The 15,519-nt window shown below is 39.0% G+C and overlaps 1 protein-coding gene across 3 annotated transcripts in view; it reads right to left on the reverse strand.

Moving 5' to 3' along the window:
* The window catches only part of tub (TUB bipartite transcription factor), a 60,610-nt gene that overhangs the window by 16,358 nt on the left and 28,733 nt on the right, over nucleotides 1-15,519 (reverse strand). For all 3 annotated transcript variants that reach the window (XM_086287988.1, XM_086287997.1, XM_086288007.1), the window contains exon 2: nucleotides 3,868-3,919. In XM_086287988.1, coding sequence (XP_086144114.1) covers nucleotides 3,868-3,919 — 52 coding nt within the window. The remainder of the gene's footprint in view (nucleotides 1-3,867; nucleotides 3,920-15,519) is intronic.

The following is a 15,519-nucleotide window of genomic DNA, read 5'->3' on the forward strand; positions in this document are numbered from 1 at the left end:
TCAGGAGCTGGACCACAACTCCAAACACTCCTCTTCCGGCCATACGTCTATAAATGTCTACTTGTGCCACACATCCATTTGTTCTCATTTCTGCGACCCACCCTCCCTCTGCTTTTTCTCTGCTTGTCAACCTCATTCGAAGTCATCAGAGATATGCCAGGCCTGGGAGCTCGATGAGGCCTTCCTCAAACCGCAGCCTCCGGCCTAGCCTGTTGCTTCATAAACAAAAACATTTGCCATCGACATTTAAAGTTGAGGTCCTTGCTACTGCAATATAAATCAAAATTACCTCAGTTGACGGTTTTGTAAAGATTCAGCTGCTGATTAAGAGCACCACAAAGACAGAAATATATACCTTCATTCCCTTTTACAGTACTTGGCAGATATGACAGAGATTATAAAAGAGCATAGAAAGATCAGTGCTGGACATCTAACAGTGTGCTGCCTAAACCAGTATGACCAGAGGCTGAATAAAGCTATTCATTTGGCCCAACTGTCAGCTCTATGCAAGTCTTCAAACCAGAGCTCATCAAATATTAAAAAGGTTTCTATTAGTGGAAACTTCAGACTGCAGAGCAGTGGAGCGCTGTGTCCTGCAAAGCTCACTTCTTTTCCAAGGCAGTGGTGGTTAAGCTAGCAGAGGCATTTTACACAGTGAATTTATTTAATGATTAATGGTCTCACCTGTGGATAAAGCACTTAACAAACTTTCGCATAAAAGGTTTGAAAAACACAATATTGTGAATGCTTCTATCTCTTCCCCTAATATGTCCCCAGCATGTCGGATTTTTCTTTTTTTCTCATGTAGTGCACAGCAGGCTACAATTCACTTTAGGTGACTTCAAAATTGCTGAAAATTACTGAAATACAGGCAGACCTTAGGTGCTCTATTCCCATATCGGAGCAATCTGACATCACACAGACTTCTTTCACCTTTCTTAAATCGTGTATCTGTCCTCAAAGGAGTGTTGCGTATTCCTTATGCGGCGGGTTCTGCTTGTTAACTACACGTTTCTGCTCGTTATCCATGATGAGATCTGTTTGAACTCTGCTTTACAACCACCTATGAAAAATTTGTTTCTACAGATAAAAGCATGGCCATGCCAAGGCTTCACTAGTGTCAGCCATTGTAATCGCTACATGGGGAAAGCATGGGTCAGAATCTAAACTTAAGAAGAAGCCATTGCAGAATTATCAGTTCACTGTGACTGCAATATGAAGTTCACAGGGGAGGATGTCAGGTAAAACAAATTGCTTATTTTAGTTCATATTTTTTACACACACAGACCAGTACCTACATTTGGACTGCCACAGTTCCCTAGAACTGGAGAGGCACAGGGAACAAAGGAGCACAGACGTCTGAAGAAAGCACTTAAAACCTGTGGCTATCCCATCTGGGCCTTCATTAAGTCAAAGAACATCAAGTCAAAGAGATTTATGGAAAAACAACACAACAACATCAAAAAAGAAGAAAAAAGCAGGCATAACAACATTGTCATTCTGCTTGTGGCTAGAGTGTTTGAGTAACTTAAAAGGCTTTTCCCCCAACTGAAGTTCCTGAGACACACGGCTAGAGGATAAAACACTTAAACACAACCTGAGCAATGTTATATATGCAGCCTAATGCGGCAAAGGGTGCACAGAAATATATACAGCGAACACCTGCATCAAAAGGATTGGGGGCACTCTCCTGTGAGCAGCAATGTACACAATTTGGACAGCCATGGTTTGAGAGAGGAGAGGAAAAAAGCCACCCGTGTTAAAATGGAAATACCATCTCTAAACAGGAAATGTGATTTACAACAACGCCTGTCAGCAAATTACGAAACAGTCCTGGCAACGCTCCCCACACACGGTTTTGCCTTCATTCACGCGGTTATTTGTGTGAATTTTGTGCGAACGATAACTCGCTGGTAGCCTTAAATGAATACCTGGAGCTGCACACCAGCTGCAGGCACTGAGGAAGCCTCTAGCATGAGAGGCGAAAGGCAAGGACCAAAAACAAGTCCAGAAATTTTCTCCTTCCCTGGATAAATGAGACAGCCTCTACACGATGTTTCAATCAATAACAATTTGTTTAATGATGCTTACGTGCCTGAAGCCCTCAACTGAGTGACATTAGGAATTGTATTCTTTATTCATTCATTCATTCATTTAGTCACGCATGAATAAAAAGCAGTTTACTTCAGAGTGAATCAGAACACATAAAACCTTATACCCACTGATGAACTATGACAAGCTTCCGCAAGCTTCTGCTGCTCTGACAAGGGAACGAGAACCCGTTTGAAGCACTCCACTTACATTATCCACTTCAGGAAAATAGCAGGACGTCAGAAGCAGCAGACTGCACTACGCATAGATAAGAGCTGAAAATGCTTCAACTGCAGCCTGAGTGTTTGTTTTGTTTGGATACAGTGCTGCTGACAACAAACAATGGCAACGGCAGTATTAGTTAGCAGGGTGTGAAATGGCCAAACATCACTTTGACTTAAGGATCCCGAGGGCCGTGCTGCGAAGTAAGTTCTTTGAGCAAGCTGGCTTAACAAAACCTAAAACCCCAGTGAGAGATAATGGGTATCACAAAGGTGGTTATCAACTTTCTCTGTTAACCCAGGCTTTCTGCTTCAGGCTGTGTGCGCGCTCACATAAAAGGGTGCATTTGATGTGTCATTTCTTTTTTCTTCTGTACAGAACTGACCTACTTCGGTCAGAGACATTATCACAGAACAACTGGTGGGGGAAAAAACAACAAAGGGCAACACTGGTACAGAACAAGAGAGCAATGCTGCAGAAAACTTCGAATCATGTAAATTTAGAATTAGTATACTTAGGGCTCTCGGTGATGACGGTTTTTTTTGCTGTTTGGCACATTAGATTTTTGAAACTTTAAACAATTTCCATTTAACATTATAGTACACTCAGCATGTTCATGTCTGTCACTGACCCACAGCCTTATGAAGGAAATGTGGAAACCCCCTAGTTTGTGAAATTAATGTCGCTAATTTAATATTCTTGGTGATGAATGGACCAACTGGTTATCTAATTTAAACTGCAATTCTAGCAGTATAAAACAACGTCAGAAGCACATTAGGCCAAGTATGAAAACATAATTATACATTTTTCCTCTTACTAAACAAATACACACTGCACACAGTTTGTGCTGATGTAACTTTCCTTGTGTAGTGTTTATGAGGTACAGCTAGTTTGCATGTATAAAACTGCACAGAATCTATATTGCACTTAAAGCACCGTGCATTAAAAGAAAGTTAAGTTCAAACAAAGCATCAGAATGGGGGAAAAGGGGATTAAAATGACTGAACATATCATGGCTGCTTGTGCCTGAAAGGTCTACTCTGAGTATTTCACTAAATGCTGATTTAGTGGGACTTTCCTACACAACCATCTCTGGGGTTTACATATGTCCCTCACTTTATGTCCACAGTGTACCCGTGTTCTGGCACAAAGCTCATATCATCTCAGATTAGTTTCTTGAACATGACAATGAGTTCACTGTATTCAGAGTTCAACAGCACACCTTTGGGATGTGGTGGAATGGGAGAGTCACATCATGGATATGCAGTTGATAAATCTTCAGCAACTGTGTGACGCTCTCATATCAGTATAGACCAAAATCTTTGAGGAATGTTTCCAGCACTTTGTTCAAGTCGATCAAAACTGGGCCCAGCCTGGTACCAACAAGGGAGAACTAATAGAATACCACTTAGAGAAATAAGAAGTTCTAGCTGGCTATTTGTGGTCCCTTGATGCAGCAGCAGAAGTTAGTATCACGAAAAATTGCCCTCCCGTAATTGATTTAGCCTTGGTGTGACTCTTTTATCAGTACAGTAAAAGGCACAAAAGTCTTACCTGTCTGTCCAGTTTCTGCTGGCGGAGGTTGGTGCCCTCATCATCTAAAGTGCTTTAAGAAAGAGCAAAGAAAGAGGAGTGATTAGGTTAAACTGCTCTTCAGCTCTTTGTTATATCTGTAATAGAATAATGACATTACTTAAGTCAATTAAATTGTTTCCCTGGAATTTCGAAGAACATTATATACATGAAATCTTAAAGTCTTAGCTTGTTACCTAATAAAACACTATATGTTAATGAAGCTTCTCGCAAATTTCACAAAACAATGACTGTGTTTCTGCCTCGAGGTATTTTGTTTTCACATCATGTGTCACGGTCCTGGGTCGGGTCGACCCAGCATTTTGAGTTTCTTATGTTTTGGTTTATTTTTGCATTATGGATTGGTTATTCTCTGGTGATACTGTTTTGATTACAATTATATTCTGATTCTTTAGTTATCTGATGATGATGTTGGTGACGATGATGATTATGTCTGGTTTAGGTTTTGTTATCTTGCCCTTATGTGTGGTTTAGGTTGCCTGTGCTTGGTCTTCTCTGCCCGTATGTCCCTCTGTTTGTCCATGACGTCATTATGCCTGTTTACGAGTCTGTCTCTGTCTGGCGTGTGCTTCCTGTCTTATTTTGTAGGTCTGTGTCCTTTGTCAGTGCGTTCAGCTTTGTGCTCTCCCTGTCTCGTCAGTGTAATCAACGTCAGCCGTGTCTCCCAGCTGTTTCCTCTTTGCTCCGTTCACCTCTTGTATTTAGTGTCTGTGTCTTCCCCTACTCGGTGTCGCATCGTTAACGTCTGTTCACCCTCACTTGCTGCGTGTTTAGGATTTCCAGTCCTCCTGCATCTCTGTTTAGAGTTTTGTTTGCTTTTGTGAGTTTTATTTTATCTTGATGTTCTGCTCCAGCAATAAAGCTGCATTTTCTGTCTAAACCTCGTGTCCTGAGAATCCTGCATTTTGGGTCCACCGCTCCTGCCTGCCTGCCACACAGCCGACCATGACATCATGAGCTATATCATCCTCTCTGCTGTGATTACTTCTTCACAATAAAAATACATAATACAAGTCATTATTCTCTGAAAAGTAAAATCTAATCATTCATGTAAATAATTATTATGCTTTGGGCACCATTTACCAGAGAAGGATACAAAAATAATGCATACATTTTTTGTTATTGAAAACTGTTTTCACTTACAGTCACGTGGAAAAGAAAGCTTTGACAGGACTTAGGAAAAACTAAGTATACTCTGCTAATCAAATACATTTGATTAATTGGTCATCAGCAACTTCAAGCACCTCTTAAAGAAGAGGTTTTAGCAATACTCTGATATTGAGCTTGTTTTGCAGCCACAGGGTCTGGGCACCTTTTCAGTCATTGAGTCAACCACGAATTGCTCTGTATAACAAAAGTCAAATGTGAGGCCATCTGTCCAATAACAAAAGCTTGGCCCAAATTAGGCCATCTAACAGGATAATGCCCCAAAGTACAGAAGTACATCTACAACAGAATGGCTAAAAAAGAAAAGAATCAAGGTGATACAATGTTCCAGTCAAAGTCCAGCCCCCGATTGAAATGCTGTGGTCAGACCTTAAGACAGCCATGCATAAACAAATATATTTAAATGCAAATTAAGTGAAGCTATGATAGAAAGAAGAGTGGGACAGATTCCTCCACAATCATGAGAGAGACTGATAAAGTCAAACACAAAACAATTACTTCAAGTAACCGCTGCCAAAGGTGGCTCTACAAGCTACTAAATCATGCAGTGTACTTAATGTTTCACAGAACTGGAAAGAGTACTGTGAAATCGTTCTTTTTCACAGAACTGTATCTGCTGCAGATACCGAATATGGACACGGCCCAAATGAGAATGTGTAGAGTACATGAAAACAATATTTCAGATACAAAGCATAGTAACAATGCACCCGTCAGCAACACGAGTATAAAGGAGATGGCTCTGCTGAGTTAACAGTGTCATAGCATTTTAGATAAAGATACTTATATCCTCTGGGTGGTTTATCGTGATACACCATGCAGAAGTTAAATAACAGCATACTAAGCACTTAAATCACTTTTCAAAAAGGTTCCATACAATAATAACTGTCAGGGGAGTTATTAGAAAGCTGTCAGATAGTCTCTCAGCGAATACAGCAAAAACATAAACAGAGGTGTCATTTGAATATTGTTCAAAGTGATGTTGATGATGCATTTTGATTTTCCTAGCAATGGACAGAATATAAATGGCAAAAGTCCAATATAATCTCCATAAATTAATTAGCAGTAGCAAAGCTTTAAATGTTTTGTGACGAGGAAGCATAACACAGCTTGAGCGACTGAACGCACATACACACAGCTACTCCGCTCAGTCAACAAAGATTAAGTGCTACTGAAGCAAACAACATTTCTGTGGATATTTGTTGAATCCATGGCTCAAACTTAAGAACACTTAAGAAACTGTATCCTTGAGTAAATGGAGAGGAACGTCTGCCACAAGAAAAGTAAAAACAGACGAGTTAAGGATGATGGGTTTTAAAGGCTGTTTGGGGCATATTGATGATTTTTCTGCTACATAAATAAAACTGAAACAGAAATTGCTTCAGATCCAGCATTACATGTTTACCAGTTGACCCTTAAAGGTAACATAAGGCAGTCACCGGTACACTGACCACATTGTTCACAGTGGAGACAATCACTGAAACGTCTCTTGCTGCATGTGTCTGCCGTCGATAGCTTCTGGCAATCCAGAAGCTTTGCTGGAAGCTGGACACTAATGGAATCTACTAAATGACTTCAATAAAGTGAAAGGCTTTGTGTTGCCTGTATCACCACAAACTAGATAAAGAAGTCTCCATATTAGCTACAGTATTTTAGTCACAGTCCAATTAGTAGATGAGCCTTTCACCAGGGTATTGTGTTGGTCTTTTAGAGGATGCTATTATCCCCATGCTCACTGAAATGTTTTATATCTCTCAAAAGCATTCCTGTGTCCTTTGCAACGAATTTGGTATCTGATGCAATGCAAATAGACCCTAAGGACAAAAGGAAGTCGCACAAGCTCACTGCAAGAACACACCACACAATAACCTACACACTCGCCTGACCTCGTCCTGCACCAACGATTCTCTGAGCATGCTTTGCTGAACAGTCAGCTATCCTCAGCAGAGCCGGCGTATACTGTATCTCTGTCTGCACGAACGCCACTGTTCACTTGAGCAATATTTGACGTGACATAATGACATACTGCCATCTGCAAATGCCTAAAGGTCAGCATAGCATGGGCACCCTGGGATATTGTGTCGTTCTAAAGCACAAAATACACGCCTGCATTGTTAATTTTAGATTAAAGAATATGCACGATCACTTTGTCTGCAAATATATAAACCTTTCTACGCCCTGACTCCATAGCCCCGATAAAGATAATTGGAAGAGGATGGACATAAACCTTATTAATATTATATCTACCACCAATACTCCAATAACCACTTACTCATCTTTAAATAACCCACTTCAATCACAATCAAGTGTTTAAAATGAAGACTGTTGATAAGATGATAAGAGGACTGAAGCTTCCGATTAGTCTTTGCTAATCAGCCTGATAACATTTCATACTACGAATAGTTGGCAATACACATCATGATTTAGAGCTTAAAGTAATGACTGACCAAAAGTAGAAAAAATAATTGCCAGGTAATAATTACGTTAGGGAAGGCGATGTTTATTTGAACAATGTGTATTACTTTAGTAATCGGAAACAAAACCGATTCAAATGCTATTAACGAGCTAATACACTAAGTGACAGGCTGTTCATATCAAACAGCTGACTTCTCACTTATCATGATTATACTCGACATTTAGGGAGGGGAAAAAAGGAGGAGTGCTTGTTAAAATGTGGAGAGCATTGTTACACAAGTATGAGGAGGTTACGCAATACTGTGGAGATACAGAAGAATGAGGTTACTTGCAAGTCATCACTTTCCTATTCCTCTCCCTTATTGTCAGTAGCAAAAATGATCAATATCAGAAATTTGTTGTGCTGTAAATTAGATTTTAAATGGATGTTTCGTATTGCAGTTTTCCCTGAAGATCAATGTGAAAGGCCCATTATAACAAAGTGGAAGCTTTTGTTAAGAAATCTACTTAACAAGTTTACTTTATATTCTTTACTTTAAAGCTGAACTCTTTTATGAGACTATATTATCTTTGCTTTGACACTTGCTGCACTGTCAGTGTGGTGAACCCTGTTTATGCTACAGTCACGCTAATGGTTGGAAGCCACGGCACAATCAAAACTGTGCGATTAACTTTTGAGTTTGTTGCCTTTGAAATGGTTGCTTCTAAGATGGGGATGAAGTCTGTGACCATTTGCAGTTAGTTTCTTGTCAACGTTCAGGAAAAAATGCAGCTGAATGTGGAACTAAGGCAGGAAGCCAAACTCCACAAGGTGCAAAAATCCTTAACAGAAAACAAGTTGAATCCAAGAAATTCCAAAACATGACCTAAGAGACACAAGAGAGGTTGTACAGACATCCAGACAAAGACCAAGACTATAAATACATATTTTCCTGGATTTGTGACTATAGAAACAAACTTTGTAACTGATCACAAATATCCTTGGTCTGTGAGGTAAACAAGGACCCAACAGTTTAACCAACAGGATTTATGTTCTGGCTAACACCATTCCTTGGATGCAGCATTGGGCTGGCAGCATTGAGATGCTCTACTTCTCCACAGAAGGCTTAGAGAGGCTGACAGCATAGAATGAATTGAGTAAAATGGAGTACTTAAAGAAAACTCCAAGTTCTCTTATCATAACACTGTTGTGAAACTTACAACCAAAGCCCAGACTTACACAGCACTGCACATCTGTAAAGAAACCTGAAGATAGAAGCTCACTGATGCTCTCTGTTAAATCGAACAATGATCGAGGTTTGTAAATCTTGGAAAAGACTTGAAATTATAACTGCAGCCAAAAGGGGGTCTACGAACTTCTTGGTTAAGGTTCCTAATATTTTTGTAAATGAATACAGCTAGTTTTCATGTCTCGTGTACCCAGAACAGACAGATTAGTGTGCCATCAGCAATGATGTGGTGAAAAACGAGCTCTAGCTGAAAGTGAAGCTGTCAGTATCTGGATCGATATACGTTCCCACGCTCACCTATATTTACAAGCTTTAAAGTAGTGAGTGAAAGGATGAGAATGCAGATACAAGTGGCAGAAATGAGCTGCCGCCATAGAGAGACTGGGCTCAGCCTTAGAGATAGCATGAGGAGCTTGGTCCTTCGGGAGGGCTTCAGAATAGAAGAGCTATTTGACTATTGTATGGGCATATGCCAAGGGTCTGGAGGAAGATGCAATGTAACACTTTATATTCAGCCACATATTTTAAAATGTGTCCATTAGTTGTTGTTTTTTTAATCTGATGATTCTTTGAAATTAAGTCCACATGATGTGACAGTGCTTTTCTTTTAGATAAAGCTAAAAAAAAAACTTTCCTTTTGCGAGGAACGTGAAGTTGCATGTTTTATAATTCAGGTCATAAACTTAGCATTTATACAGCAATTAACTGTAGACTGCCTGTTTATGATTCGACAGCTTTTAATTTAAAGCAACCCGCAATGCTTGTGTCAGTGTTGTAGTCCGTCCATCCCCCTGTTACATAAAGCACTACGTAACTAGAGTAAACAACTACAGATCAAGAAAAGCAAAATGACAACAGATCCAATTATGAATGTATTTGTGACAATTTGTGTTCTACAAACAAAGTTATAATTTGACAGATGCCAGATTTCTCGGTAACATTGTTAAACATTGTTTCTCATAGCCGGCCAACAGCACTTAAATTCTGTTTGACCTTTCCTTTCATTTGTGCTCTTGTAAAACGTTTTTCTCCAAGACAGCGACAGGATGATTTTTTAATCACACATTTTTAACACTGTGCAAATTTGAGGCAAATTTTAGACAGGCATCAGGACTTCATACGTACTGCTGGAGAAGATCAAACCCCACTCAAGTTAACTTGTTACTCCTGCTGTGCTTCCTTTTCCTCTGCTCTCCAATACTCTCCAATACCAATAATTTATTAAAGTAAATAAAATAGTAGCTCCTACTAACAAAGCTACGGGATTCATTCAGCACCAGTGATTAGCTGGTTCTACTTTTTATTTATTTTCTTTACCACAAGAGCTTTTAATCACTGACCACAGGCTCACTGATTGTTCCTTCAGCTCTTGGACAGGCGTCTAAGAGACCTCTAACAAACATCCACGGCTCCTAATTCAAGGGCAATCGGAGATTTCCTGCAGCACAGCTTGAGAGAATGAGCTAAAGTAGAAGAGTAGAAGAGAAGAGGATGAAGGATAGAGAGAAAAATGTGCTTCTGATGTTTGATGAATCAAAGCTCAGATTTGGCGTTCCACTCTTGTGATTGAAATCGCTTTGTGTTATAAACATAAAAACATACTTCTTCTGTCACTTTATTCAAGCTTCCTTTTAATCTCTCCCAACCTGGAGACCCTGTAGCAGGAGCAAGTTCAGTTTGTCATAGAAATGACCCTGCAGCATTTTTCAAAGTATGACTACGACTATCATTACATGGTTATAAAGTTTGTTTCTGTTGAAAGGTTACACAAAATCAGCGTCTTTCTGATTGACATTTTTGATCAAGAAGAAGTAAAGTTTTGCTGGAGCTTTCGATTACACTCTGGCCTTGTGATAACAGTCAATACTGTGTTTCAAAATTCCTCGAAATGTCTCTAATGGCTTTAATAATACTAAAAAGGGAAAGAAAAAATCTGTTGTTGCTCTGTGACTACACTGAATCTGTTTGCATTTTTTGAGTGTGCAACACCCTCAACGTCTGGACGACCACTTTCCATTGCAAGGCAATTGTGCACATCCCCTGGTGGGAAACAACCTCTCTCTAAACATGTCTGACACAAACTGGCTGCAATCACTCTCAGACAGATTTGAAGGTTTGTAAATAACTGGCTTCCCATTTATAAGCACAGATTGCAAACATGTTGCAATTGATCTGAGTCAGTTTGCAAATCTATGAGGTTCTGCCCAGACTCTGAATGCAAGTAGTTCATGTGAATTTCTGTGTATGTAAAAGGTTACAGTTTAGTGCTTTTTAGGTCATTTCACTTTTCACAATAGATAGATAGATGGCTGCAATTGGCCGCAGACCTGGATCCCACCCATCTTCGAATCGTCATTCATTGCACACGGTCCCAATAATTTGGTTCTTGTCGAGGTCTGCACCACTATTTTCCCTACTGTGACAGTAACATTACCCACATTCTGACTAAATATCGCACTTTTTTCATTTTTAATTGTAAATTTTTAAAATGTCCAGTTTTCCTGACACACAACTAATGATGAGGCACGTATATTTGCATAATTTGGTTGATCTCTTCTTCAGTAGAAATTATTTTTTAGTTACAACTAGAGATGGACCGATCCGATATTACGTATCGGTATCAGTCCGATACTGACCTAAATTACTGGATCGGATATCGGAGAAAAATAAAAAATGTAATCCGATCCATTAAATATCACGAAAGCACCTCACAAAACTTGCAACACGCCGTAACTCACCTCAGAACGTTAGCATGTCGGAGCAGTATGCATCACGTGATAGAGCGGCTGTGGCATGCGGGACCTGTCGGTGGTCTGGATAGCATGTGGAGCTTCGCTAGCAACCCGGCATTTCATCTCCGACAAAGTTATCCCCGAGAGAAGTAAAGCAAGTGTGTAAGTCCATCTCTGAATGTTTGTAAAGCATTCCTGCGTTAAGCTTAACAAGCGATATATGGAGCGACTGCCTCCTCTTGCTGCTACTTCAATCATGAAACTGCTTAACGATCAGCTGATCGGCTTTTCTGTCGCGAGTCCGTCTCTCTAGTTTGCTTTTGGCCCACTTTGCACCAGAAAGAGGAAACCAGTGGATAAACAACAGCAGCACGTTTAAGCTTGATAAGCTGTTGTTAGAATTTATTTAATATTACTTTCTACACCAGGATCTTTTTCTACGCAGCTGACGGCTGTAACTGTGCAGGGGCGGATCTAGCAAAGTTTAGCCAGGGGGGCCGATAGGGCATGAACAGGGGAAAGGGGCACAAAGACACACTTTTCTTTATTCTCATTTAAAATGTCTAGTATTTTAAGTATTCTATCTATTTTATTTATTGAATTTTATTGAATTTTATTGTTTTATTTATATTTTGATATTGCTAGGGATGATGCAATGATCGGGGACCATTCTTAATTTCGTTGTTCTCATGACAATGACAATAAAGTTTCTGATTCTGATTCTGATTCTTTTAATAAATAATTATCCGAATCTTACACCCAAAGTTTTAATTTGATGTAAAAGGAATAGAAGTCCATTACTGTATATAGTAACTGTTGAGTCTACGGTAATAAATATACCCTAGTAAGCTATAGTACTTTTTCCTTTGGGAAGGTACCATCTGTGCAGTCTGCAATTTTGTTGAAGAAAGATGTTGAATCTATTTAATATTTCTTGAAAAATAATTGATTTCTGTGCATTTTTTTTCACACTGCATCAAATTAAGGTTGATTACGTCGATTAAGCATCATGAGGTGGAGCGTGAGGGGTGGTTCCCTATTTTTTATTTATTTATTTTTGTTGTTGCTGGGAGTTGGAACCCTATTAGTTAGGTTGCTTAATATTTACGCTAAGTACTCTTTAAAATACCAGAATAGGGAGGATGGTGTAGGTTTAAGTTTATTAGATTGATCAGTATTGCTGAACTATGAAACATTTTTTTTTGCATACAGGTATAACAGAATAGCTTTAGTGTAGTTGTTGTTTTAAACTTGAGTATGAACTTATACAAAATTCAGCAAGATATAAAAAAAAAAACAGTTTTGTTGATTAAAAAACACTATATCGGATTCATATCGGTATCGGCAGATATCCAAATTTATGATATCGGTATCGGTATCGGACATAAAAAAGTGGTATCGTGCCATCTCTAGTTACAACATTTAAAAGCACATGCAATCCTGTATTTCAGTTTAAATCTTTCGTCTCGTTTTTTCCCTAACCAATCTCTCAGATTGCTTACCAGAAACTTCAACGAAATTCTTTCCATCACCCACTATGACTGGCTGCATGAAGGTACAATAGAGTAATTGGGCATAAACTAATGTTCCTTTATGAGCATTGTTGATGAACCTTTTTACCTTTTTACACGCTTCATTCATGTGTCAGAATCATGTCAGTGGAGTCTTGAATGTGGACCATGTAAAATCATTCAATAAACTGATAGCGCTGTGCCACCGACTCTAGTTTGATGACAAATGCCCACACAGATGCAATAAAAAAGTATTTACCTCCCACACGCTGTCAGACATACAAACAAACAAAGCACTCCGTGTCTATTGATCAAGTGTGAATAGGCATCAGACTGAAAGATAATGGCATGAACACGTGCTTTTGTAGTGCAGGTCAAACATCTCATTATTATGTAGAGAGCCTGGTCATTCTTTAACACACCTCTGTAGTGCATACTGACCAGGTAAAGCACTGACATCCGGGCCTATCCATTGCAATAAATCACCTCTACAAAACCTATAAAATATCATTTAAAACTAAGGTGCAAAAAAAGCACCTCAGCAATTTTTGAAAAGAAATGAAAAGGTTATCCCTGAATACTTGCATGCAAGTTTGCAAAGTCTTTGTTGCCATATAAATTCAGTATTTTTATTGTGGTTTTTAAACTGACAGACTGGCTGCTGGACTGATTCAATACTAAGGTGGAAAAAGGCACCTTAGCTCTATCTGATGAATAAAGAAAACCTAGATTCATCAGAATTAATTGCGTCTGAAATCAAATGTATGCTATTTACATATTTATGCTGTAAAGTACTGTTGCTAACATTGTGGAAGTAGTGCCGAAATCATCTGTCGAGCCCGACCAATACAGGATTTTTGAGACAAATATCAATACAGATATCTGGTGATTTCCAAATCAAACATTCTGATATATCGGGACAATATTCTTTTCTTTCAGATGCACAAAACATAAACAGATTTCTCTAACATTTGTCATTTGTAGTTATTTATTTACTCCTTTAGGCTCTGCTCGGATCAGCTGTAGCAAACGGGCAAGTTGCAGAGTGCACTCTGGTGAACAGACAATGCAATGTAAGCGCTCATTACATGTTTGAAGGGTCTTTCTTCTTCTTTTCATTTATTAACCATTAAACATGTCAATACTGATAGAGTGGCAAGATAATATCGGCTGCCAATAAATCAGCTGGGTTCAAATCATCTGTACCAACATACCATGGTACACTGCCCAGGATTCTGATTTTCGTTGAAACAATAGCTTGCCTATTTTCAGTCTTTTTTAAAAAAAAAAAAAATAAACTGAATGACGCCTTAGCTGCTGTTGAATGTAGGACTGGATGGAGAACAGAATAGAAGTTATGAGACCCTCATATTTTTAAAATAGTTTTGCATGCATCATCAGGTTTAAAATATGTGACAGTAATTGGCTGATGAATCTGCAGTGTGCAACACTACAGGCAATCCATTATGGAGACACAAAAGCAAGATTATTTTTGTCCTTTGCATGGTGAAATGCATGAAATTCTGGAAAATTAATCTCATGAGCGTTGTGCAGATGTAGATTGACCTTGCAGGTGGGAATGTAAATAATAAAGCTTTTAAGTACTTTTGTGGTATAGGACACCATGTCTTGCTCTACTAAATTGGTTATTTCTGAAAAGGTCACGTAAAAAAAATAGAATCAGACCATTAACAGATTTTTGACAACATAATTTCTTCATACCCACATTAGAGGAAAAAAACTACAACCCTGATTTGATGAATAATTCATACACAGAGAAGAACAAATTAAGCATCACCAATTCTATGTGGATGTTTGAGCAACATGTTTCCTTGATTTACTTGCTTTCTGTGCGCTCTATACCTCGAACTAACAGATCTACAGAGTGCTGCTGTATCCAACCCTCCCTGCAAAGAGGCCCATGTATTTTTAATGTCAGCTTCATGAGATGAAATCAAAATTCTGCTCACTGGCATGACCTCTTTCAAATAGTATATACAAGTACTGTTACTGCTACGGATACTTTTACTGGTTAATATCTAGTTAGTATTTATTTTTGCTGCCTAGCATTCGTTAACAGCTTTTCTGGTCAAGGGATAAGGAGGCCATGGAGAGATAGTTGTAATTTGCGCTGCTAGCTATTTAAGTCTGTGCATTCACTGCATTTCATTAAATGCTTTTGTTTCAACTTTGCCATAGTAGGAGGAATCTTATTCAAAATAAAACCCACAGAGGTTGCTTCCTGCTGTTGTCCTGATGCAGTCTCATTCTGAAATTTGCGGATTGCCACCGTAACTTATAGCAACCATAAGCCAATGGTCTCAAAGCAAGCAAGGGAAACCATGGCAATGGGCATTCAATTAGAGGAAGGAGCCACCAGCTTTCGTACTACACTTGAAATGCTTATGTTTTATAACAGGAGATTTAGAGCTACAAAACGGCATGACTGCCACCAGCATGGCTCAGTGAAGCTCATACTGGCACATGCAGTAAGAAAGGAGACATAAAACATGCACATTTACACGTGAAGAACTTTCTCAGTGATTAAAAAAGTGGACATTA

This window comes from Aulonocara sp. 'chitande type north' Nkhata Bay, linkage group LG1 (genome assembly GCF_057382095.1).
Source record: "Aulonocara sp. 'chitande type north' Nkhata Bay isolate Kocher_YH1m ecotype deep benthic linkage group LG1, A_spYH_male_GT1.1, whole genome shotgun sequence".
NCBI classification, from domain to species: domain Eukaryota; kingdom Metazoa; phylum Chordata; class Actinopteri; order Cichliformes; family Cichlidae; genus Aulonocara; species Aulonocara sp. 'chitande type north' Nkhata Bay.